Genomic DNA, 24,782 nt, shown 5'->3' on the forward strand with positions numbered 1-24,782 from the left:
GTGGAAATTAAACTGCTATAAGAAATGTTCAGTTCACCAAACCTGGTCCACTAATAGAATCAAATTACTAGAATGAATCTACTAGTTTACGACTGTACTTACTATACAAATGTGTAATGCGCTGTAATCAACCACATTAGTACCAGAGATTTTTCAGATAGATACTTCAGAACCTTCAAAATCTTAAAGTAAAATTCATTCACATTCTAAATGAAAAGGGACTCAAAATGTCCAATTACCAAAACTTTAAAATCGTCCATTCATTTGGATAAAAGGGTTCCTACAGTACAAAAAAAATGAATTTTTATGGGAGGAGTGTTTATTTTGTCTAAGAATTAATCAGCTTAATGATGACACTGTTTAGTGAAAGGCTGTATTTAACAGATGTCTGTTGATTAACCAAACCATAATGAGATGCTGTATAACCCAAAAAACTATAGGGTTTAATGACATCTCTGATATGGCATGTTGCAATGAATTTATATTTACCTGTCAATCCCTGTATCCAGTTTAACTTCCATCTGTTCAATCACCTCTTTCTTCTTCTGCAGGCACTCAGTGAGTTTAGGAGAAGAGCTGCAGGTACAATCATAAACCAAACATTAACTTACTTCACTGCCCAGATTTTGAATTCAGGTAATCCCTTAGATAGAAGAAAGATTCTGTAAGAGTTTGGTTTTTTTTTTGCAACATTTTTGAAAAAAAATCTTTTCAATATTTTTGAACCCAACCAAAATCAATTATTTTCACAATGGGGCATTAAGGATATTATTCGACAATTGACTACATAAAGATTAGATTAAGACCTAAAAAGTGTTTTCCATGTAAGGTCAGAATTAAAGTTATTGGTTTACAAATGATTAACATTCCTATAAATGAACTTTGGAATCAGGTCCCAGTTTCCCTGGCTGATGTGCAGAACTTAGAATTTGCTGGGAAGTTATGCATCATATTGTTGTATTTCAGGTTGCAAAATTTTTAAACTGTCGAACCACATTTGGTTTTCAAATTACATGCCCCAAAATTGGTAAAGCATTACAAGTTGTTCACCATTCCTAGAACTTCATTGCTTATAAACACTGAGGGTCCAGCATGTTCACGTGTCTGCAAATCCACATTAAACATGCATGAGGGAGGTGCCCAGAAAAGTTGAGATCTCATATTTTTAATTCTCACTGGTAAATGAGCTCCATAATGATTAGCAGCATATCATAGTGATCATTTAAAAATGTTCTAAGCAAATAACAAAATTCTCTCACCTTATCAGTGGCATGAGGTGGTCATTAAACTGTTTGTCAAACAAATGAAAAATGGTATTTGCCTGTTGTACAACATCTAAAAAGTAAAGAACTGCAGTCTTGGAATCTGCAGATGGGATTGCTGAGGGGAAAAAAAGACAAGTTGTTGTCAGATTTTAATCATGATCGAGGACCAATTATTACCAGAACACAGGAAATTCAATATTGTCTGTTTTATTAATTGTCCAGTTCATGGAAGCAGACTAATATGGCACCCAAATTCATAAAAGATAGACAACTACAGACTCATTAGTCTAATTTCAACTCACTACTAAATAATAAAAATCAATACACGAAACATACGAATTAGGAGAAGGAGGCCATTCGGCCCCTCTAGCCTGCTCCGCCATTTAATAAGATCATGGCTGCTCTGTGTCTCGAATTCCACACTCCCATCTAACCCCGATAACCTTTGATTCCCTTGCCTAACGAGAATCTATCTACCTCCGCTTTAAAATTATTCAATGACCCTGCCTCCACCACCTTCTGAGGCAGAGAATTCCAAAGTCGCACAACCCTCAGAAAAAATTTCTCCTCATCTCTGTCCTAAAAGGGCGACCCCTAATTTTAACACAGTGCCTCCTAGTTCTGGACTCTTCCACAACAGGAAACATCCTTTCCACAACCACCTTGTCAAGACTGTTCAGGATCGTATATACTTCTATCAAGTCTCTCCTCACTCATCTAAACTCCAGTGAACATACAGGTGACAAGATGGCTTCAGAAATCGAAGTTCGTACCTCATGCAAGTTTTTGGAAAGTTCTAAACTAAAGGTATTTATTACATTCCAAGCTGTGGGGATTCAGAGAAAATTGGGCGAACGACCAAGAAATTAGCTAAAGGGTCTGTGGGGGCTTTTTTTCCCCATTGTAAAAAGAGTAATTATGTAAAAATGGTTGCGGGGAGTGGAGGGACTGAAGAGGGTACCAAGAAACAACAACAGGCATTCAGGTGGTGAAAAAGTGGAGATTAGAGACATGAAACTCATTGTATGAAAATTCTTGTATAGTGACGAATGTGTGGAGAGAAGAGATTTACAGCTTTCATCCTGGAAAGGAAGTACTTGAGATATGATTTTATAAAGTAGTCAAGGGACGTGAAAATCCAGACTATTACCTCCAGTTTAATTTTTTTTTTATATAAAGAGTCCCAGGTTCTAAATAGTATAAAGAAAATTTAGGACTCATTGGGAAGTTCTTCTTCACACAAAGTAATCAACATACTGAATGGACTTGCAGATCGAGTGCTGAAATACAAACTTGTAAATTATTTTAGAAATTGTGCTACATTAGGTGCACTGTAGGGAATTTCTAGATGGATAAACTAATGGCTTTGTTTATCCATAATCACCTACCAATCTTGCAAATTCAGACCAACTCCATTAAATGAGATCCCACTTCTCCACAGGTCACAACATATCAATAAATTTTCCAACTTACCGAAACAGCCAATTACTCTATTTGTCCCCAGAATAAAGCACACCAAGCAGGTTTCTTTAATAAATAAAATCATCCTTTTATTATAAAACCAAGTCTTAACCAATAATGAAGTAAATATATACGTGAATTGAAATACTAAACCCCATATTATCCTAGTCCTCACCCACAAACATCCAAAAATCGGTTGACCGGGGGAAAAAAAAAAGGGATTTTTGTTTACAGCTGTTAAAAAGGAATAAAAGAAATTTAAAAAAAAACTTAGACTGCAATGATCTGGAAGGAGGTTCTTTGGTTTGGCAAGGTGTCCCAAAGTTGAATAGTTGGCTGCCACTAGGAATTTTCCAGGAGAAGTTGACGAACAATCCGTTTGGGTAGGCGTTCAAAGAAATTCAACTGTAGAAAGCTTCACATAGGTCTTCCATCAGGTGTGGAACAAGAGACGTCCATTGTCTCACATTCGATGCAAAAAATTAAAAAAAAAAAACATGCAAGGTTTCTGCAAGCATTCAGGATGTCTTCAAAACTATAGCAGGCAACAGCACCACTTCATACAAGCTTTAGCTTTTCCAGAACTGGGATTCTTTAAAGAGAGGTAATGCTTTCTGGTTTTTCTTCTGAACTCCTGGCAGGTTCATCTCAAATTCCAATTGCCTGCTTTAGTCCAAATCCACTGGCTTTTAAAGTTCAAAAAGGAAACTACTTTTCCAAGCAAGTCTCATGCTAGGTCATAAATTCCCTCCCGTCACAACAAAGGTCAAAGCCCCCCTGTGGTTTCCAGTATTTGTTTACTGGTCAAAACCAGGATCTTCTTGTTGACCTTGCTTTTTTTTTTAAAGCATCCATAAAATTCAGCTATTTCCAGATGTTTCAACGTCCACGAAACCTTTTTTTTAAAGTTTTTAAAAATACAGATCCCCAATTTTTTTAAAAAACAGGGACTCTCATAATACTGTTGAAACCTCACCCATGCCTTTGTTCACCAACACACTCCTGAATGACGTTGCCGAGGGGCAGCATGTAGGTGAGAAATTGGAGAGCACCAAGGATAGGTCCTTGGGGAACACGCTCCATAGATTTGAGTTTTTTTTTTAAATTTGTTCCTGGGATGTGCGTGTTGCTGGCAAGGCCAGTATTTGTAGCTCATTCCTAACAGCATTTAAGAAGGTGGTGGTGAGCCACCTTATTGAACCACTGCAATCCATCTTGTGTGGGTACACCCACAATGTGGATAGGAAGTGAGATCCAGGTTTTTGTACCAGCAAGTGTCCTAATTCTCACCAACTCTTGTTCATCCCTGTACTCAGTGACCTACATTGGCTCCCAATTAAGCAACAACCTCGAATTTAAAATTCTCATCCTGGTTTTCAAGTCCCTTCATGGTCTCAACCCTTCCTATTTCCGTAACCTCCTCCAGCCCTACAACCCTCATATTTGCACTCCTCCAAAACTGGTCTTTTGCACATCCCACGAATTTCATCACGTCACCACTGTCGGCTGTGCATTCAGCTGCGAAGGCCTTAAGCTCTTTAACTCCTTCCCTGAACTTTTCTTTCCTCCTTCAAGATGCTCGTTAAAACATAATTCTTTAGTCAAGCTTTTGGTTATTGGCCTAATAACTCATGTGATTCTGTGTCAAATATTATTTGCTAACATTCAGTGAAGTACCCTGGGATGTTCTAGCATGTTAAACAGAATATATAAACACAAGTCACTATTGGTTGTAGACCATGGAAGAATTTGAACACCAGGGTGAAAATTTTAAATTTAAAATTGAGTTGAAACTCATAGGTCAGTGAGGATGGGGTAATAGTAATTGTAACTCAGTGCAAGATGAGCTGAAATTTATGGCGTTTAGACGATGGGATGCTGGCCAAGAGAACATTGAAGTAATCGAGTCTGGAGGTGACAAATGCATGACTGAAGGTTTTAGTATCAGATTGGCTGAAGTAAGGAAGAGGTAGGTGATGTCATGAAGATGTAATTGGGCAGTCCTGGTCAGAAATTAGATATGGGTTCAAACAGAATGCTAAGGTTGCAAACTGCCTAGTTCAATCTGAGTGTGGCCAGAGAGGCAGATGGATCAATAGTGAGGGTGCACAGAGGCTAAACACGATGGGTTTGTTCTTCTCAGTTTAGCTGGAGGAAGTTAGGAGACTGCATCTCAAGAGAAGTAGCTTGACAACACAGAGGCACTTCAAGGGGTTGAGAGATACTGAATAGGTTGAGCAGGGTGTTATCAATGTACAAGTGGATGTTGATCCCATGGCTTCGGATGATAGCACCAAGGGCCAGCATGTAGATGAGCAGAAGGGAACCATGGATGGTTCCTTGGAACGTCTCAAGGTCACAGTAAGAGTGGGAAGAGAAGCCATTGTTAGAGATGCTGTAGCCAAGATCAGATAAGTGCGGGCAAGTCACGAGCAGTCCCACCAAGCACAAAATTAGATTGTGTTATCAACAGTGCCAAAGGTTGCAGAGAGGCCAAGATGGATGAGAAGGGCTGATCACAGTGAACGTCATTCATTACTTTGGTTAAGGCCATTTCAGCACTGTCTGAGAAATGGGAGCCTGATTGGAGTGATTCAAACATGGAGATGCAGGAGAGGTGGGAGATGACAACATATTCATGGATTTCAGAGAAGGGTGGTTGGAGATGTGATAGCAGTTATTGAGGGCAAAGGGATCAAGGCTTTTTTTTGATGAGGCAGCAATGACAATGATTTTTTAAAGGGAGCTGGACAGTGCCTGAGGTTATTAAATGTCTTGGGATGTTTCTTACAATATCAGCTAAAATAGGGCCTAGGAAAGGAAGTTGGATGATTATAAATTTAGAGAGAATAAAAAAAATTAACTCATCCATAGAGAAACATCTATAGAATGAACATTTGAATAATGGGAATTACCTGCAAGTCCGATCTCTAGAGCATAATCAATATGCTCAACACACAAATACTCCACAAGAATAGCAAATATTCGAAAAGCATTCTTTGGTAAATCAGAAGAGTCAGACAGCTATAAATAAAAAGATACAAATTAGTAAAAGTGGGAACTGCTTAATATCATAGTTATATTGAGCTGCCACAATGAAAAACTTCTAAAGAATGAACTGTTGCAGGAGTTTCCAAAGTGGAAGACTGGAAGGCATTAACAGTGATACTCGACTCTTTGTAACTAGCTTGAGGAAAACCAATGTACAGTTCCAATCTCAATATAATACAAGGATACAAAATGAGGTTTAGTCATATTTTTTTAATGTTCTTACCCTATGGCACCTTTCAAAGGCCTGTCTGGTCTCCTGCAAAAGATTGACAACTACCTCCTGTGACAAGAAGGTCTCACCATGAGTATCAATACTTGGCCCCAGTGGTAAGTTGGTACGTTGTCGAATTCGCTCTTTTAGATCCTGAATCCTGCAAAATGCACATCCATATTTCACAAAATAGCCCACAATTTAGGTGTACAAAGATTTACAACTGTACTAACTTATAGAAGGCAAACATGTACATAGGTATACCATTAGCAAAAAAGTCGAGATTGCATAATGCTGAGTCGCTGTGTGATGTTTTGTACTTATTTGAATATGCGTATCGTTATAGTTGTAACAGAAGCTGTCTATTTTTTTCTAAAAAGTGAGTTCAGTGCGTAAAGTTACTAATCCTCGGTATGTTCTGATTCCCTGCAGGTTTACTGGGTAAAGACAACTCGTTTAACCCTCTCTCTGTGTAACTGTGGTTCTCTCTCTCTGTCTGCGTGTGCGCGCACGTGCAGTAAAGCTTGGCTCGGATATAAAATTAAAATCCAACCTGGACCGGAGTCCTTTAAATTTTTTTTTTAAATGCCCTACCTAACCCGAAAATAAACATATTTTTGAAACAAAAAGCGATCATACACAAAGAAAAACAATATGAAACAAAACAATATAGTCCAGCCCGACCCAACCCGAGCCCAAATGCTGGACGCCGAATACAGACCCGACTCGAACCCAACACATGTAGTTGGGTTTGGTCAGGTAGCCAGGCTTTAGCGTGCAGCCCTAAGTTTTCATTGCTTGCATAAATTTCCATGTCCGCAAAATTACCTGTTTGAACAGAGGTAGAGTCAGTCATTTACAGCACAGGGGGAGGACATTCAGCCCACTGAGTCCATACCAGATCTCCAGAGAGCTATTAAGTCAGTCCCACTCCCCAGCTTGATCCTCATAGACCTGCAAGTCTACTTCCTTCAAGTGGCCATCCAATTTCCTTTTGAAGTCAATGTTTGCCTCCGCTTCCACTGCTCTTGTGGGTGCGAGTTCCAGGTCATTACCAGCCACTGTATAAAAAAGTGCCTCCTCATATTCCCCCTGCATCTTTTGCCCAAAACCTTCAATCTGTGCCCCTCAGTCCTTGTACCATTAGTTAATGGTTACAATTTTCCATTGCCTAATTTATCTAAGCCTGTCATAATCTTGTACATTTCTATTATATCTCCCCTCAATCTCCTTTGTTTTAAAGAGAACCACCCCAGTTTTTCCAACCTAACCTTGTAACTAAAATCCTCCATCCCTGGAATCATTCTGGCGAGTCTCCTCTGTACACCCTCTCAAGTACCCTTACATCCTTCCTAAAGTGTGGTGACCAGAACTGGACACAATACGCCAGTTGAGGCCTAACCAGAGCTTTATAAAGGTTCGGCATAACTTCCCTGCTTTTGTACTTTATGCCTCTATTTATGAAGCCCAAGATCCCATATGCTTTACTAACTACTCTCTCAATATGTCCTGCTACCTTCAAAGATCGATGCACATGCACCCCCAGAAATAGTTTGCTCATACTAATTCCATCATCTTTCAAGAATGGGTTTTTCCATCAGTGGAAGTTATCGAGTACAGTATTTTGTCAGTCAGAGCGGCTGTTATTTTACAATAATGGTGTCACTCAGGCAGCCATTAGAAAATCCTTGAAATTCTTGAAACAGGTCAGAAATGGAAATTTCAAAAGTCACGCGTAACAGTTTCTCTAAACTCAAGGACATTGACACAACTACTGCAATGGTTCAATGCAGCATGCTATTACAATCTCCCCCGAATTTCAGAGCAAATTTTATTAGGGAGAAAAGAAAAAACAAACTTGCACAAGAAAATCAGGTTTGGGAATCTTTCCAGTCAACTGCGATGGATCAAGAGATGAAAGTGATCAGATAAGTTAATAAAGTAACTCCTAAACTGAAATTGTTTTCATTAACTCTACCTCTGCTTGCATTACTTCTAATCCACCAGCCTTATGATGAATCCAACTTTGATGAAGAGAACAGCTCCAAAAAGATCCCAGTGACAGCTATTGATGCGTATTTGGATGCCAGAATAAAGGCACATTTCATATCTTATCCTTTTTCTTCAAGAATTAACAAGTATCTGGCCAAAGTTTTTTTTTTGTCTTTTTTGTAAAGCGATCTCTGCAAAGAAACCCTCTATGTTTTCTTTAACTGTTGCGTGTATGTTGGGCTAATTTTAGAAGAAAACTTTCATATTTCAATCTGTGTGTTAATGCTTTGCATCTTTACTGAGTAAATCTGGTTTTATAATAAATTAATAATTTTCTTGTTTATTAAAGAAACCTGGTTGGTGACTTTTATTCTGAAATAAAAAGAGAGAGTATATAATTGACCGTCTCAGTAACTGGGTAAACATTTATACATATGTCGTGACCACTGGAGAAGTGGAACTAGAGAAAGACAGTGCACTCCTCTCGCCTTGGTCACAACACTAGACAACTCCAAAAAAGCTACATTGAAATTACAAATTAGTTCTTTCATACATAACAGTACTGCATTTCCAAATGTTTTTTTCAAAGTACTGTCCCTTGAATTAAATTATGTAATTGTACAGAAATACCAAGCATTACAAAACAGGAGATACTGATAGAGCACACCTGCTGTGCATTCAGGTCATGGTATTTAATTAGATAAATTCATAAACCCTCTTCATGTATAGACAAGCTAAGCTGGTTTCTAGATTCTTCTGTGACATCCAAATTGGATGTCAGGCCTGAAGTAAACTCAGTCACCAAAATAATTAAATTGGCACTGTAAATGGCTACTCAAAGTTAAGAAACATTTATTGTATGAATCTTTTGTTAGGTTGTTTGATTGCGATATAAATGACTTGAGTAATAAGTATATTAATAAAGTGCAAAGAGAGGGATATTGTAGATGTTCATAGATTTTCTCCATAAATTGTAACATGTAAAGCTGTGCAATTTTTAAAGAAATATTTTACTTTGCTGAACTGTGAATTACCAACTCAAGTTACAGGGCCTTGATAATTTTTGTTTTTATTCACTGATGTGGTAATAAACAATTTCTACAATGGGTCATCAGGAAAAAAAAATTACAAGAGGGCAAGGAAATGAAATCACCAAACCATTCTTTTGGACTGCCCCATTGCCAATTGCTTTCACTATGAATATGACCCAGTTTAATCATCATTTAAATTGCATTTCACACATCACTCAGTTTCTGCTACAGGCTTCATAAACTGATTGCACTTGATTTGTTGTTGAGGCAGCTTTGATAAGATCATTTTGCTTCAAAAAATTAGATTACTTGGAATTCAATTATGTTAATAAGGTTAGAAAGATTATTTATTGCAAACTATAATCTTTAGAATAAAACAATTTAAGAAATTTACAGTATTGGAACCCCAAGCATCAAAATTCTTTACAAGAGTGAAACTGAGCAAAGTCATCTGCGTTTCTAGAATCAGTGATCAATTTTGAATATTGTCAGTATTGTCAGTAAAAATAAGTCACATCCAATGTTCCCTCTTAGGTGCAGGCGTGCACAGCAACCTGGAAGGTACCATGTAGGCTGCTCACAAGTTGTTCTGTTTAAGACAACACATGGCAAGGCTGTTAAAAGTTTAACTGCATCATACATTGACACGAACTGGCCACACACAACAAAAAAAACTTGAGGGAACACTGGTCAGTCACATCAAGACTTTTAATGAATATTGTCTGTTTTACTTAGTCTTTAAAATGCAAGTCAAACTATCACCTCATACTCTCAATACCTAATTTATGGAATAAAAACAGGAAATGTTGGACATACTCAGTAACCCTGAAGAGTCATAACCAATTCGAAACGTCAACTCTGTTTCTCCATCGATGTTGCCATACCTCCTGAGTATTTCCAGCACTTTATTTTGATTCCAGTTTCCAGCATCTCTAGTATTTTGCTTTTGTTATATGACCCAATTTATGGCATTGAGTTCAACAACTTTTTTCGTATGAAAGCTGTTGGTGGCAATTCTGCCTTCCCATTTACACCTCCTCTAGATGCATCCTTTCTTTCTCTATTTGTCTTGTTACTAACTCACTATCAATCCTTTCGTCATTTAATTTCTCCTGACTTCTACCCTTTCACAGACCGTACCATTTTCTCTTTCCTCCCCTCCCCACATTCCCTGCCTGGCTTAAAAACTCTTATATCGCCAAGCACTCGCAGTTCTGATGAAGGGTCACCGACCTGTAATGTTAATTCTATTTCTCTCTCCACAGATGCTGCCAGGCTTGCTGACTATTTCCAGCATTTTCTGTTTTTATTTTGGATCTGCAGTACGTTGCGCTTGACCTAATTTATGCCAGTAATTTTATTTCAGTGTTAAAAGTCTCGATGCCATTGCAAAGCTGTTAATCTGTACCCAATCTGAAAGTTAGGCTACCCTATCAAGAGTACCTGATGTAAGAACGATGAGATGTTATAAAATACCAACAACCATGATTATTTTCTTAAAAATTTGCTTCATTTCAAGTAATGGACTTACCCTCCAGAACCATACGACCGCTTTTGATGATTTTTGGAATCATAATAACGCTGCAAAACCATACTACTCCTATTTTTCAAGTATCCAGTCTCAATTTCTATATAGTTTTCCAGGTATGAAATGAAAATGCCTTTGATCATCTTAGCCAGAAAGGTCTGTTTATCAGTGCCAAGGTCGAACTCTGCTAACTTGCTTGCTAAATTTGTGGTCCTGTAGGGCAGAGACAACACACAAGAAAGATTACATTTATTACCTGCTCCCAAACCCCTACCAAACAACTGTCAGATAGCTTTTTAAAAAAATATTAGACCAAGCTGTTTTGACTTTTATGTTTTCCTTCCATTTATGAAATACCTAACCTCAACTTGACATGTTCTCCTGCTGAGGTTTAAATGCATGCTTGTTTTAATTTAAATCTGTATTCCATCATTTGAGGCACAGTATATTAGTGCACTGACATGCTGTGCCACTATGCTACTCTGAATAATCTGGTATTTGGGTTTTGTTCTTTCATGATACATAACACATACCAAGGAAAACTGAAGGATATTCAGGCAAAATGTGCAAATACAAGAACAGCTTACTGGCTTTAATGCTATGGAATATTTAACAACAGCTTGAAGTGTAGCCAGCAGCTTGAATGAAGGAGATTAGTAAAGTACTCTCAAATTTTGTAATTTCAGTACAAGTGCTGATATTGAAATAATCCCCATCAAGCAGCGACGATCATTGCTAGAAGTATATCACAAGATACCTACAGATGTGGAAGGCTATTCACCTTAGTTCAGCCATCCAGAAAGAGCTGCATGTCCCTCACTGCAACTTCCAAATGTTTCTTAAATAAGTACAAGGTTTTTATCTTTTCTACTCTATCTGGAAGTCCATTTCATACAATGGTCACTGTGCATGAAGAAAATCTCTGATATCAATTGCCCCTGCACCCCCCCAACGTTTCAAATGCCTCCCTTCAAAGCTGAAAAGTTTTAATTTCTCCAGGGTGACCTCATGATTTATATTTCCAATACAAGGGATCAGTCTCATCAGTCTTTGCACTTCCTCCAGTGCCCGAATGTCTCCCACATCTCAAGAACAAGACAATTTGAGCATTGATCCCAATAATATGTCCACTCCCACTACCCTCCACCCTGACATATGTCCCCTAACAAGTATCCATTATTTTCCACCTTTCAATCTATTTCTTATCCATTCTCAAGATTTTCCCTGAATTTGAAGAGTTTTGAATATAACAAATATGCTTCGATGTGGAACTCTGTCAAATGCCTTTTGGAAGTATCAGCACACCACGCAGTAGCACTTTGCACAATCCACGCTGGCTGGTATTTAGTAGATTATACAGATAATTCTCAAATTTAATCCTGGTAATCAAAAGGATTGAAGTAAGACTGTAGTTGCCTGTGTCATTCTTGTTACCCCATTTTGAAATTGGCCATGTCAGCTTCCAATGAACTGGTACTTTTCCATTTCCTAACAATTCATTAACAAATCACCAATGCTTCACAAATTTCACAACTCTCTCAATACTTTGGGGTAAATACCATCCATCTTATGACACATCAAGTGCAAGACTGATACCAAATTCCTTTGAATTCAGGACTTTTTATTTTCTGGTTCCATATCTGAAAAATGGGATTCTAGAAACTGGATCTGTAGCACAGGGCTACAAAAAGTTTCATTGCAGGTGTGTAAATCAATACAATGATGCTATAAACAGAAAAGCGTCATTTCTCAATGCAGAAGCAGAATTCAATGACATGCATAATTCAGACCCAAAACTGGGTAACATGCATTCTAATCAGGCCACAGTTTTCTTTCTTTCAGTATTGCAAATTTTCAGTGGTTTTGCCACATTTGAGGAACTGGATTTCAGGCCTATTTATTTGCTTCATATGATGAGCTGAATTCCAGAGTTGAAACAAAGGGAAGTTCAAGAAACACAATAGACGATTAAGTCACGCATACCAGGAAAGAACAAATGTGCAACTTGCAGGGAGTTGCAAGTGGAAATTAGGGTTCCAATCACAACTCACTGCACTGAAGAGAGTTTGGGGTGCAGTCCCTATTTACCATTATATCCCTCTTATTTCTGAATTTCCTTTCTTGAGGTGTTAAAAATAACTTCATCTCCTTCTCTTAGCCACCACTCTATACACACACACACCCTTCCTAGCTACACTATGTTGATCAGGCAGCCTTATTTCAACCATACTTAAGTGGGATTTTTATATTACTCTAAGTCAGTCATCAGCATATTCCTTTAACCTTTCAAATAATCCTCTTAATCATGTTGTGCTCTTTCGATACTGTCAGCACTTTTGACCCCCAGTTACAGCATATAGGTACTGTAACTCTATCCATTGATTCAAACCAGCCATTGCAAAAGACAATTTTTTTTAAAATTCAAAGATATTTCAGTCACACCGCTAAACAATTTCAGAAGGTCTCCCAGAAGCAAATGTCACTAAATCAAATCACTGTCAGGTAGTGACTGAGTGGAGAGAATTGAATACAGGTTATTTTCTGAAAAGGAGGGGTGGGGCGGGGGGGGGGGGTGGAGAAAGAATAGGATAATTTTCTGCAACACAGGACAGAAAGTAAATTATTTACTTTCTTGCAATATGATCAAGAAACCATGGGTTGGTCCAATTAAATTTGCACTATCCAAGCATTTTTATGCAATCACCTTTAAAATAAAAATGGTTTGACACAAATATTATATATTGAACAATATTCAATACCATACAGATCAATTTAGTTTTTAAAAACTGCATTTTGAAACTGAGCTACCTTCCCACAACATAGCTGAGACATTTATACAAATACTATGGAATACCGTACTATAGAAAATTACATGATAGAAGTACTACATTTAAGGTAAAACCTCATTGATCTCAACAGATACAGTATAATCAGGTCACTGGTAAAATTGCATTTTAAACCAAAATGAGGCTGCTACGTATTTTGAAAGTTGTTACTTTCTTATCCCAAAGAAATGCAGGTCTTTACATACAAGAATTTCTTGCCTGTTTCCCAACTCTCATATGAATAACATGCATCATGGGAAGCATATCTTAAATTGAAGACAATAACACTTAAAAATATCTGCTTTTTGAAAATGTACCATAAACGTTATTTTAAGCACAATACTTGAAACAGAAGTTAAGAGTTTCTTAAACTTAAAAAGACAACACTGCTGGTAACGTCTTACCTTGTGTATAGGTCATACAGGTTCTTTAAATATTGTTCTGCATCAGACCTTTTACATTCTTCTAATCGATCTCGGATAAAACTCTAAACAGATATGCAAAGGACAATCGTTTCCAATTCTGCAGAATTTCTGAATACATAATCTACTACCAGTTAAAGTGACAATAACTGGACAGCAGCATACAGCTCAAACACATCACCAGTGAAAGTATACAATCATCTCTGCATGAGAAAAATTAAAATGCAATTACAAACACTGGCAAAATGTACATGATGTTTGCATTTACATTTGAGAAGAAAATTAGTTAAACTTAGTTTACTAAGTGATATTGCTGATGCATCAGCAAACAGGAACAAGTTAGAATAGCTGGAGGCTGGCAATGTGTCATAAAAGAGAATTGGTTTGAATGTCAATGAGATTGCTAGGCCACATTTCTAAATGGTTAGATGTTTATTATTTATTCTTGATAAAATATAGTCCATTTCTCTTTTTTTGTAAATATAAGACAAAGATACTTGTGTTACAGCAGAGCCAAGATATTGCCATGAAATAGTCTTTGGTCCGTGACACAAACTCCATTCCATTGCCCACAACTCCATCCCTCTCCCTGGTCACCGAGGCTGAACCATAGTTTGCAACCTTAGCATCCTATTTGACCCTCAGCTGAGTTTTTCTCCCCACGTCTGCTCCGTCACCAAGAGCGTCTACAACCACCTCCATAACATTGTCTGTCCTTACTCCTGCCTCAGCTCATCAGTTACTGAAACCCTCATCCATGCCTTTGGACTTGACTATTCCAATACACTCCTGGCCATCCGCCCATCTTCCACCCTTTGTAAACTTGAGGTGATCCAAATTTCTTTTGCCCATATCCTAATTCACACCAAATCGCTTTCAGCCATCACCCCTGTGCTCACTGACCTACAATGTCTCCCAGTTCGCAACCTCAAGTTTTAAATTTTCTCCCTTGTTTTCAAATCCCTCCACAACCTTACCCCCTCCCCATCTCTGTAAGCTCCTTCAGTTCTACAACATTCCAAGATTTCAGCACTCCTCCAATTTTGACCTCTTGTGCTTCCTTAATTTTCTTCATTCCACAATTGGCAGCTGAACCTTCAGCTGCTTAAGGCCCAAGCTCTGGAAATCCCTCCCTAAATCTCCTTTCTCCTTCAAGACACTCCTTAAAACTTATCTCTTTCGCCAAGTTGTTGATCACTTGTCCTAATATTTTGCTGTGTCAAATTTTTTTTTAAAAATTCGCCACATAAGGAAATATTAGGACTGGTGAACAAGAGTTTGGTCAAAGAGGTAGGTTTTAAGAAGTGTCTTAAAAGGAGGGAGAGATAGAGATGTAGACAGGTTTAAGGAGGGAATTCCAAAGCTTAAGGCCGAGGCAACTAAAGACATGACCACTAATGGTGCAGCGATTAACATCTGGTATTCGGAAGAGGTCAGAACTGGAGAAATGCAGAGATCTCAGAGGGTTGTAGGAGCTTACAGAGATAGGGAGGGATGAGGCTTGGAGGGATTTGAAAACAATGGTGATAATTTATAAAATCGAGGCGCTGTTAAAAATGGGGCCAGTGTAGGTCAGCAAGTGCAGGGGTGAAGGGTGAACAGACTTATCAGAGAATGGTTACAGCACAGAAGGACCCCGTTCAGCCCATTATGTCGGTGCCGGCTCTCTGCAAGAGCAACTCACTTAGTCCCACTCCCCCACAGCAAATATTTTCTCTTCAGTTAACTATGCAACACCCTTTTGAAGGCCACAATAGAATCTGTCTCCACCACACTTGCAGGCAGTGCATTCCAGATCCTAACCACTCACTGCGTGGAAAGGTTTTTCCTCATGTTGCCATTGCTCCTTTTGCCAATTACCTTAAATCTGTGCCCTCTTGTTCTCGATCCTTCCACCAACGCGAAGGTTCTCCCCATCTACTCTGTCCAGACCCCTCATGATTTTGAATACCTCTATCAAATCTCCTCTTAACCTTCTCTTCTCTGAGGAGAGCAGCCCCAGCTTCTCCAAACTATTCATGGAACCAAAGTTCCTCATCCCTGGAACCACTCTCCTGAACCTTTTCTGCATCCTCTCTGATGCCTTCACATCCTTCCTAAAGTGTGGTGCCCAGAATTGGACACAATACTCCAGTTGAGACCCAACAAGTGTTTTATTCAGATTTATCATAATCTTTTGCACTCTATGCCCATGTTGTAAAGCCCAGTACCCTGTATGCTTTATTAACTGCTTTCTCAATCTGTCCTGCCACCTTCAATGACTTGTGCACATATACCCCCAGGTCCCTCTGCTTTTGCACCCCCTTTAGAATTGTACCCTTTATTTTATATTGTTGCTTCTCATCCTACCTAAATGAATCACTTCACAATTCTCTGCATTAAATTTCATCTGCCACTTGTCCGCCCATTCCACCAGCCGGTCTACGTCCTCTTCAAGTTTATCACTATCCTCTCATAGTTCACAATACTTGCAAGTTTTGTGTCAGTGTCACTTGGTGCGAGTTAGGCAGGAGGATTTTAGATGACCCCAAGTTTATGCAGAGTGGAAAATGAAAGGTCAGCCAGGTGAGCATTGGAAGAGTCAAACCCAGAGGTAGCAAAGCCATGGATGGGGGTTGGAGTAGCAAATGAGCTGAGGCAGGGAAGGAGTTGGGAGATGTTATAGGAGGTGGAAGTAAGTGTTCTTGATGATGGTATGGCTATGTGGTCAGAGCTGATGTCTTATAAAAAGTATTTTCTATACCAGGTTAACACAGTCGATGGACTAGCGTTCTTGATAAATTATTTTGCCTGGTACAACAGCATTTAGGAAAAAAGGTAGGTTCATACATGCCAAAAAAAAAACCAACCAGTATCAGTTGTAGCATGAGTAGATAGTCGTACAGCTAGCATTTTACCTTTTAAATTATTTCAAATTTAATCTGCAATAGTAAAATTTTACCTGAAGTTTAATCTCGAAAATGTTTTGGATAAGTTTGGCCATCACATTCTCTGGGCTGCTGAAGACTTCACAAACTTCTTTATTTACTCGTTGGCATAACGTGGCTGTATCTTCAAATAAATCATTTCTGAAATATGAACCCTACAAATAAAACGTGTTAAGCCATTGGATTCTATAATTTGTAATCTAGTTACAATATTACAGAAAATACATTTTGCACATCAAAAATTCTGTTGAACAGTTTAACAGAAGGAAATGAAACAACCACACCAAAAAATAGATTACAGCAAATTACCTCCTGGCACTGTTTTATATACACGTCCACACAGTGAGAATATCCCTGCAAGAGAGAAAATACATTCCATATTTCAAAAAGTCTAAATGAAAAATAGAGAATAATTTGGAAAACAAATATTCTATAAAAATATGATTCTTAGTTCTTTGATTGCAATGGCTTCCCATGAAGAGCAGTGAAGGTCCCTTCCTTATGCATTTAAAAGAATGCAATTGCAAGCAATATATCCATAAATCAACATCTTTGGGATACACCATGGCTTCAGAAGCAGTTCAGAGGCTTGGAATCCTGCGGCGAACTACTCACCTCCTAACTCCCCAAAGCATGTCCACCATCTACAAAGCACAAGTCAGGAACAGTCTCCACTTTACTGGATGGGTGCAGCTCCAACACTCAAGAAGCTTGACACCATCCAGGACAAAGCAGCCCGCTTGATTGGCACCCCATCCACAAGCAAACATTCACTCCCTCTACCACTGACACACACTGGCAGCAGTGTGTGCCATCTACAAGATGCACTGCAGCAACGCACCAAGGCTCCTTAGACAGCGCCTTCCAAAACCACGACCTTTACCACCTAGAAGGACAAGGGCAGCAGTCGCATGGGAACACCACCACCTGCAAGTTCCCCTCCAAGCCACACACCATCCTGACTTGGAATTATATTGCCGTTCCTTCACTGTTGCTGGGTCAAAATCCTGGAACTCCCTTCCTAACAGCACTGTAGGCGTACCTACTCCACATGGACTGCAGCAGTTCAAGGAGGCAGCTCACCACCACCTTCTCAAGGGCAATTAGAGATGGGCAATAAATGTTGGCATAGCCACATCCCACAAATGAATAAAAAAAAAAAGAATTGTCAGCAGGACCAACTAATATATAACACGCATGCACACCTGACATAGATAGGAAGCATAAAACAGGAAACACTGTAAACATTCAGGTCAGACATCATCTGCGTTTTTCTCTTCTTAGATGCTGCCTGACCTGCAGAGTACCAACATTTTCTGTTTATATTTTAGATTTCCAGCACCCACAGTATTTTGTCTTTTATAAATAAGAAGTAGACATGGAAGTGTGACACAGATAGATAGATGCGAGAGGCTGAAAGTATGAGATAAATGTGAGAGACTGAAGCAGATATGAAACTAACAGGTATGAAATATAAGCAAGTGAAGTAGATGAAAATGTGATGAGAATCTGAAATCAGTGAAAGGCAGACAAAAGAAATTGAGACACAAGAGATTAAAATAAACGAGAAACATGAATTAGTTGAGATTGAAATGCTTGAGACAGATACAAACAAATAGATATGGAATCAACCCTGAACAGAAGATGGTAATCAGAGGGTCAACAAGACCTGGAGAAAAAAAAAAACATAACTGCAGAGGCAAAACACAACAGTAATTGTTTCAATTCTTCATCAATAAGAGGTAGTCAGGGATTGGATCAGAAACCGAAGGACAAGTATGAGATAGTAAACATTCTAAATGATTCCTTCCCCCAAGTATTCACAAAGGAAGTTAAAACATGCTCTCCTCTAACAAAAATAACCTTTGCAAAATAAATGACCTGCTAGACAAGAACAAAAAAGCTCAAAAATTCTCCAGGGGTGGATGGTAATTATCCCAGAGTGTCAAGAGAAACTAGGAAGATGATATAGGAGTTATTGATAATCAAAATGAGTGAGTTACTGAATACTCATGAGGTGCAAGTACACTGGAAACAGACCAATGCAGTTCTCCCCCCGTAAAGGGTGACAAAACAGACACGACCAACTACAGACCCATAAGTTTTGCTTCACTCCTTGTAAAATAATAAAAATCAGGAGTTGAGGACGATCTTTACAACGATAAATGAACAGCAGTCAACCAGGGCTCAGAAGGGAAGATCCTGCTTGATTGACCTTCTCACCTTCTTTGACAGACATCCAAGAGACTGTGAAAATTCCTACAAACTTGTGGAGTATTCAATGAAAATCTTAGGAACGGATAAGAAATTAGCTCAAGGGTAGAAAACGATGGGTCCTTCAAAGAAAATGTCCGAGGTGATCTTAGAGGTATAAAAGTTAGCTAATTGTATACAAAAAAGTAAATATGAAATATTAAATAAATTGTGAGGGTAGGATAGCGATTAAGGATCAAACCAGGGGTAAATTTAAGATATCAGGAAAAGTGTTCAATATATGGGCTTAAATCCCCAAAAACAAGCAATGGAGGCAAAAAAAACTAAATACAGCTATGAGAGACCAACAGGTTTTCTCATTATTTTTTCATCCAATTCTTTTGCCTTATTAACTGAAATGTCCAAAGCTTGAAGGGCAAAAAATTCAAAAAAGATAACAAAATATTCTGATTAACTTTACCCACAATTGTCTTGTGTGCCTTTTAATATCTTAGTTAAGATTTTTAACTTGGTCTCTGCTTCCTCTTGATATTTTTGCCTGCTGTGACATTCCAAGCTGAACTTGGATCGTGTAGTCTGAGCATGTGCAATATACCTAATTCACCAGGATGCATCAGTACTTGTCAGTCAGCTCTACGGATGGGATATTTTCCACTAGTTTCTAGTGCTTTCTGCCCAGTAACTTCAGAATAATTTTTAAAAGGCAGACAATTCTCAAATTTTACTCCAATAAAAAGACGTATGTGTGTGTGCATCAATTGCAGACACTTGTTTTGTGATGAACTGTATTAAGCAGTGAATGATCTTTAAATTAAAATGACAATGCACTTAAGAGCAATCAGTTGATGACTTTCACATCAATGAAAGGGGGCAGAGAGAGAGACGGGGGGGGGGGGGGGGAGAAGAGAGAGAGAGAGAGAGGGAGGGAGGGAGGGAGAGGGAGAGGGAGAGAGAGAAAGTCAACAGAGATAGCTATGTTATGGATATATTATATATATGTGAAGACCTGAACTGTACCAATTGCAGACCCAAGTATTATTACAGGCTTCAATTAAGTTACTTCAACAGCTATGAAGTAGACTTATGTTGGCCAAGTAAACGAGATCTTTTGGATTTAGTTTATGTCCAATGTTGTGCAGAATTTTTAATAATTTCAACTTTCTGTCCCACAGATTAACCCATAGGACCACACGTTTAGTAGCATATATAGTTCGTAAAACTTAAAATTAATACCTTAAAATGGAGTAAAACTGCTGCAACCTCACGCATCCTGGAAATTTCACCTCTCTTCTGTGCATTCGTAAATTCCTGAATCAACTGGCATTCCAAGTTATGATATTTACCTAGAAAGGCCATAAATCATCTTTTACTTTGTTTGGCTTGGTACTTGGGGTCTGAAAACCATGTTATTAAATTATTGGGGTTCCGAATTCTCAGATTTTAGATAGTAACAAGACCCAGTATGTAACATTTTATATATTTTTGTTTAAGATGGCAATTTTACTGCACCTGTCAAAATATGAAACATTCAATTGTAATGTGGCACAAGATTTGTAAATTATTTTGTTTTATGACTTTTGGACATTCTCCAACTTCTCATCAACCTTTTGTAGTACTTAACCACAAAAAGTGAACTTCCAGGCTCTACAATATTTCAAGGCACTCTACCAGAACACGAGTGTCCAAACTGTGTTTCAGAACATGCCAGTTTGGGGGGTGGGGGGAGGGGGGTGAGGTGAGTGCGGGTTCCTTGCCATAGTGACAGAACATAAATATAATTACAAGAACTCACTTGCAATTTTTGACTTCACTTCTGCAAACCTACAAGGAATAAAAAAGCCATTAACTTAAAAAGAAATACTCCATAAGAGATCATCTAATGCTATCCTTTAATGTTTATTGAATATCAAACAAGTGACAATTTTCAACAGATGCCTAATGAACATTGAAGCGCTATTTATGATACTGGTATATTTAGTTTAGTTTAGAGATACAGCACTGAAACAGGCCCTTCGGCTCACCGAGTCTGTGCCGACCATCAACCACCCATTTATACTAATCCTACACTAATCCCATATTCCTACAACATCTCCACCTGACCCTATATTTCCCTACCACCTACCTATACTAGGGGCAATTTATAATGGCCAATTTACCTACCAACCTGCAAGTCTTTTGGCTGTGGAAGGAAACCGGAGCACCCGGAGAAAACCCACGCAGACACGGAGAACTTGCAAACTCCACACAGGCAGTACCCAGAATTGAACCCGGATCGCTGGAGCTGTGAGGCTGCGGTGCTAACCACTGCGCCGCCCTGTTTTTTTATTTAAGGTTTAAGAAATGTGCACTAAGAGAAGATAAATTTATAATAGATCTCTTTATCCTTAATCTAAATATTTGAAACAAACAGCCATGGTTTCACTGGTTCCGCAATTGATACTCAATATATCACTCGTGTGAACATTGAAACCTTTCCATATGAAACAGGGAAAACAGCACTTAATTGCTGTATATGGTTACTTTGTTAAAAATCCTGTTTTAATTAGTCAAAACATTTTAATCAGTAATCAATTGTCAATTTCAAATATCTATCAATTTAAAGTTATACATTGAAATTCTATTTTGAATGATTGGCTAACCTGTCAAAGGGCAGTTCTTGAGCAATGAGGTGCAACTTCTGAATGATATCAGCTGCCTCCTTAATCTGAAGAAAAAATATGAATGTAACATTTAACTGTGAAGTTGAAGATACTGTTTTTTCTTAACTCCAAAAAAAAATCAAGAGTTCTATACAGATAGCACAAATATAAAATGATCAAATTTAAGAAACCATTAGTCTGCACTTCAAAAGAAAAGTGGTTATGAATACAATCTCTATTTTATCCAAAGTATAATTTCTAGATTCAAAATAAACTAAAAGCTTGGAAACAGAGCTAGAAAATCTGCACACAAATAATGCAGGTTATTAATGCTCTTCTATTGCAACCTCACTAGGTCTAATTGGTCATTAGAGGGGCTCACAAGCTGTGCATCAGGACAGGAGACAGACAGGGTCATGCGGAGGAAGCAACACAATGGTAATAGAGGAGCACTAGGCGAGGGCCCTTTTCTTAGTGGTAAGGGGAATATGAGGATAAGGGAAAAGAATGGAGTGGGGAGAAGGGTGTAGAGGAAAGAGGGAAATAGTGGATGGGGGGCGGCGGGGGGTTAGGTGGTGTTGGATCAGAGCCTATCTTTCAGTCAACATGAGGGGAGCAGTGCATCTGATTTCTTCACTCCAGCTGTTAAAGACGCTGACAAATCTGCTCACATCGCTGGCGGCGGTGGTGGCAGCATTCGGGGGGAGTGGGTGGCATGATGTCTGCTCAAGGTGGGCATGCAACATTTGTGGGGGGGTGTGGGAGGGAGGGAATCGGTGCAGTTGCTCAGTTGTGGGGTGGAGCTTTTTCATTGAAAGAGGGTGGAGGATTATTTCTGCTCTGTGGGGTTTGTGATACAACAGGGAGTGGCTGAGCATGTCAATATCTCTGCAGTGAGGGGGGTTGAACTCCAATTCAGTTTGGAGGTCGGGGAAATTATTTTTCTCTATGGTGTATACAGGCAGGAATGGTCTAGGTGCACTCTGTTCTCATTGAGGAATGCATTGTTCCAGCAGCAGCAGTGGGGGTGCAACCATCTTTTCTCAAGCAAAGGCGTGCAGTACCACGATTGTCGAGGGCTGTGGCGGGGGGGGGGCGGGGGGGACTTTCTGCTGAAGAAAATGATGGATAACTGCTCTATGTGGGTGCAGGTGAGGGCAGGGGTTGCGAAGAGGGGAGAGAATCTCAAATATCTAGGCTTATTTATTTAGTTGGACTAGTTGATGCTGTTGGATCATGGGTGAGTAAGTACAACTCTACATGATGTTTCCCCTGATTTTCTACATGTTCTTCCTTTGCTATGAGTGGTCAGTCAGTGGTTCAGTGACTTGCCATGCAAAGTTATTAATCTTGCAATTGTTACTTCAGTTCCATCTACCACCAAGTGCTTCCTTTTCAACCAGCCTTCCTTACTCAATGAATGTCATACAGAATGGTCCTTGTGGTTTCCTTTGTCTATTTCTATTGATACAATAAGTTACCGGCAGCTGTTCTACTTTGACTTTCATGGCTCTATGGAAATAGATTGGAAGGGGCGTGAGTGGGTGGGAAGGAGTACGTCAAACTTCAACTTATGCGCTCCTAAATGCTGTTTAGGAGCATCAGTAAGGGGATGAGAAAGGGGTGGACATGTTAGGTGCTTCCCTGTTATACTCATTTAGTTACATAATGTGTACACAGAGTATGGCTTTATTGCTAGAAGTGTGAATTGAAGAGGATTAAAATAAAGTACATTAAAAATTTAACTATTCCTAAAGTTCATTATAGATTTTGCCTTCCAAAAATTTTTAAAACTTTGCTTAATACCAATTTATTCCTCATTTATGCTGCTGATACATTTTTATTAAAATTCTTCAGCCACACAATAGAATTCAATTAAAAATAATTAAAGGGGGGGAATCTCACTTCCTTACCCATGTGAATATGATTAAGCCAAGAGCCAAAATTCTTAGCTTCATTAGCAAAATTGGAAAATAAAATGAAAAAATACCAATAAATGCTTTATCAGCACTCTGCAGGTTACGACTTTTAATTTACATTTCTGAACAATGAAACTGCTAGACTCTTTGAAAAGTTTAGACTCTCAGTGGTTTGAAGTCTGACTGTGGTAAGTCATGGTAGCAGCTTGTAATTAGAGCAGCACTGCTTACTGCTTTGAACCATTTTTATCCTGCTGACAGTACTTACCTTTTCTGGATTTGTAAAAACGTCAGACTTCAGCTCTCCATCCAGAAACTCATTAAAGTATTTCATCAGTTTCTGTGCCTCTACAGCCCGTTGCCTTGGTGTATTTACTCCTTCCAGTTGGTCTCCAAGGTGACAAACCTTCGTTGCTACGTAGCTGATATGTTCATCCAGCTCCTGGAAATGCTGGAAAGCAATCTATAGGCATAGAAGTGATGCATTAAAATTCAGGTTACTTTTGCAGTAGTACATTATTCAAATATTCCACTTTCATAGAAAAAGCCACTAATTTACATGAGATATTTAGGTTTCAGTGGTCATTAAGAATGGAATGACCATTAAGAAAAGCTACAAACAGTACTCAGTTTTTTTATTTTTAAGAGATAAATCTCATCAACCTTTGACCCAGGACATTTTGGGCTGCAGACTTTACTACAGCTTCAGTTAGTACTTTTGTTGGTTGACAGTACTATGTTTCAAAGGATGAAACCAGTCTTTATCCCAATTTTAACCACCTCACTTACCCCAAAAATGTTACTCAAGAAGTTGATTTCAAATGGCCATCCTTGCCCACAAATCCAGAGATGGTCAAATGCTACCTTCACAGCCTGCGCCTTCCTCTTCCAACTCTGGTCTACTGTGTGTCTCACCCCATCCCATCACTGGCATAGCCTTCAGCTCTTTTGCAGCTGTCAAATTTGGAATTCCAAGTATCATTTTGGTTCAGTTGGTAGCACATTTGTCTGAGTCAGAAGGCCATGAATCCATACACTGCTCCAGGACTTCAGTACATAGCCTAGACTGGTGTTTCCATGCAGACAGTACAGCATTGTTAAAAGTGCCATCTTCAGATGAAAGGTTTAATCAAAATTTCATGTTCAGGTGGGCATTCAAGATCTTGTCCCACTATTCAAAGAGCAGAGAGTTCCCCCTTAATCTGCAACACCACCAAAAACAGATCAACAGTGTTCTGTACAAATTGGCTAGTACACTCGTTCACACAACAATAGTGACTGCACTTTAGTGTGATTC

The 24,782-nt window shown here is 38.8% G+C and overlaps 1 protein-coding gene across 1 annotated transcript in view; it reads right to left on the minus strand.

The window, feature by feature from the left end:
- exoc5 (exocyst complex component 5) overlaps nucleotides 1-24,782 on the minus strand; it is a 93,809-nt gene that overhangs the window by 17,980 nt on the left and 51,047 nt on the right. The window contains exons 4-15 of the mRNA XM_068039208.1: nucleotides 23,754-23,948; nucleotides 21,567-21,631; nucleotides 20,720-20,748; nucleotides 20,161-20,270; nucleotides 17,023-17,067; nucleotides 16,728-16,868; nucleotides 13,769-13,851; nucleotides 10,543-10,752; nucleotides 6,001-6,148; nucleotides 5,642-5,750; nucleotides 1,260-1,380; nucleotides 490-576 (exon numbers count right to left, since the gene is read on the minus strand). Of these exons, the coding sequence (XP_067895309.1) occupies nucleotides 490-576; nucleotides 1,260-1,380; nucleotides 5,642-5,750; nucleotides 6,001-6,148; nucleotides 10,543-10,752; nucleotides 13,769-13,851; nucleotides 16,728-16,868; nucleotides 17,023-17,067; nucleotides 20,161-20,270; nucleotides 20,720-20,748; nucleotides 21,567-21,631; nucleotides 23,754-23,948 (1,343 nt within the window). The remainder of the gene's footprint in view (nucleotides 1-489; nucleotides 577-1,259; nucleotides 1,381-5,641; nucleotides 5,751-6,000; nucleotides 6,149-10,542; nucleotides 10,753-13,768; nucleotides 13,852-16,727; nucleotides 16,869-17,022; nucleotides 17,068-20,160; nucleotides 20,271-20,719; nucleotides 20,749-21,566; nucleotides 21,632-23,753; nucleotides 23,949-24,782) is intronic.

The sequence above is a fragment of the Heterodontus francisci genome, chromosome 9 (genome assembly GCF_036365525.1).
Source record: "Heterodontus francisci isolate sHetFra1 chromosome 9, sHetFra1.hap1, whole genome shotgun sequence".
Classification (NCBI taxonomy): domain Eukaryota; kingdom Metazoa; phylum Chordata; class Chondrichthyes; order Heterodontiformes; family Heterodontidae; genus Heterodontus; species Heterodontus francisci.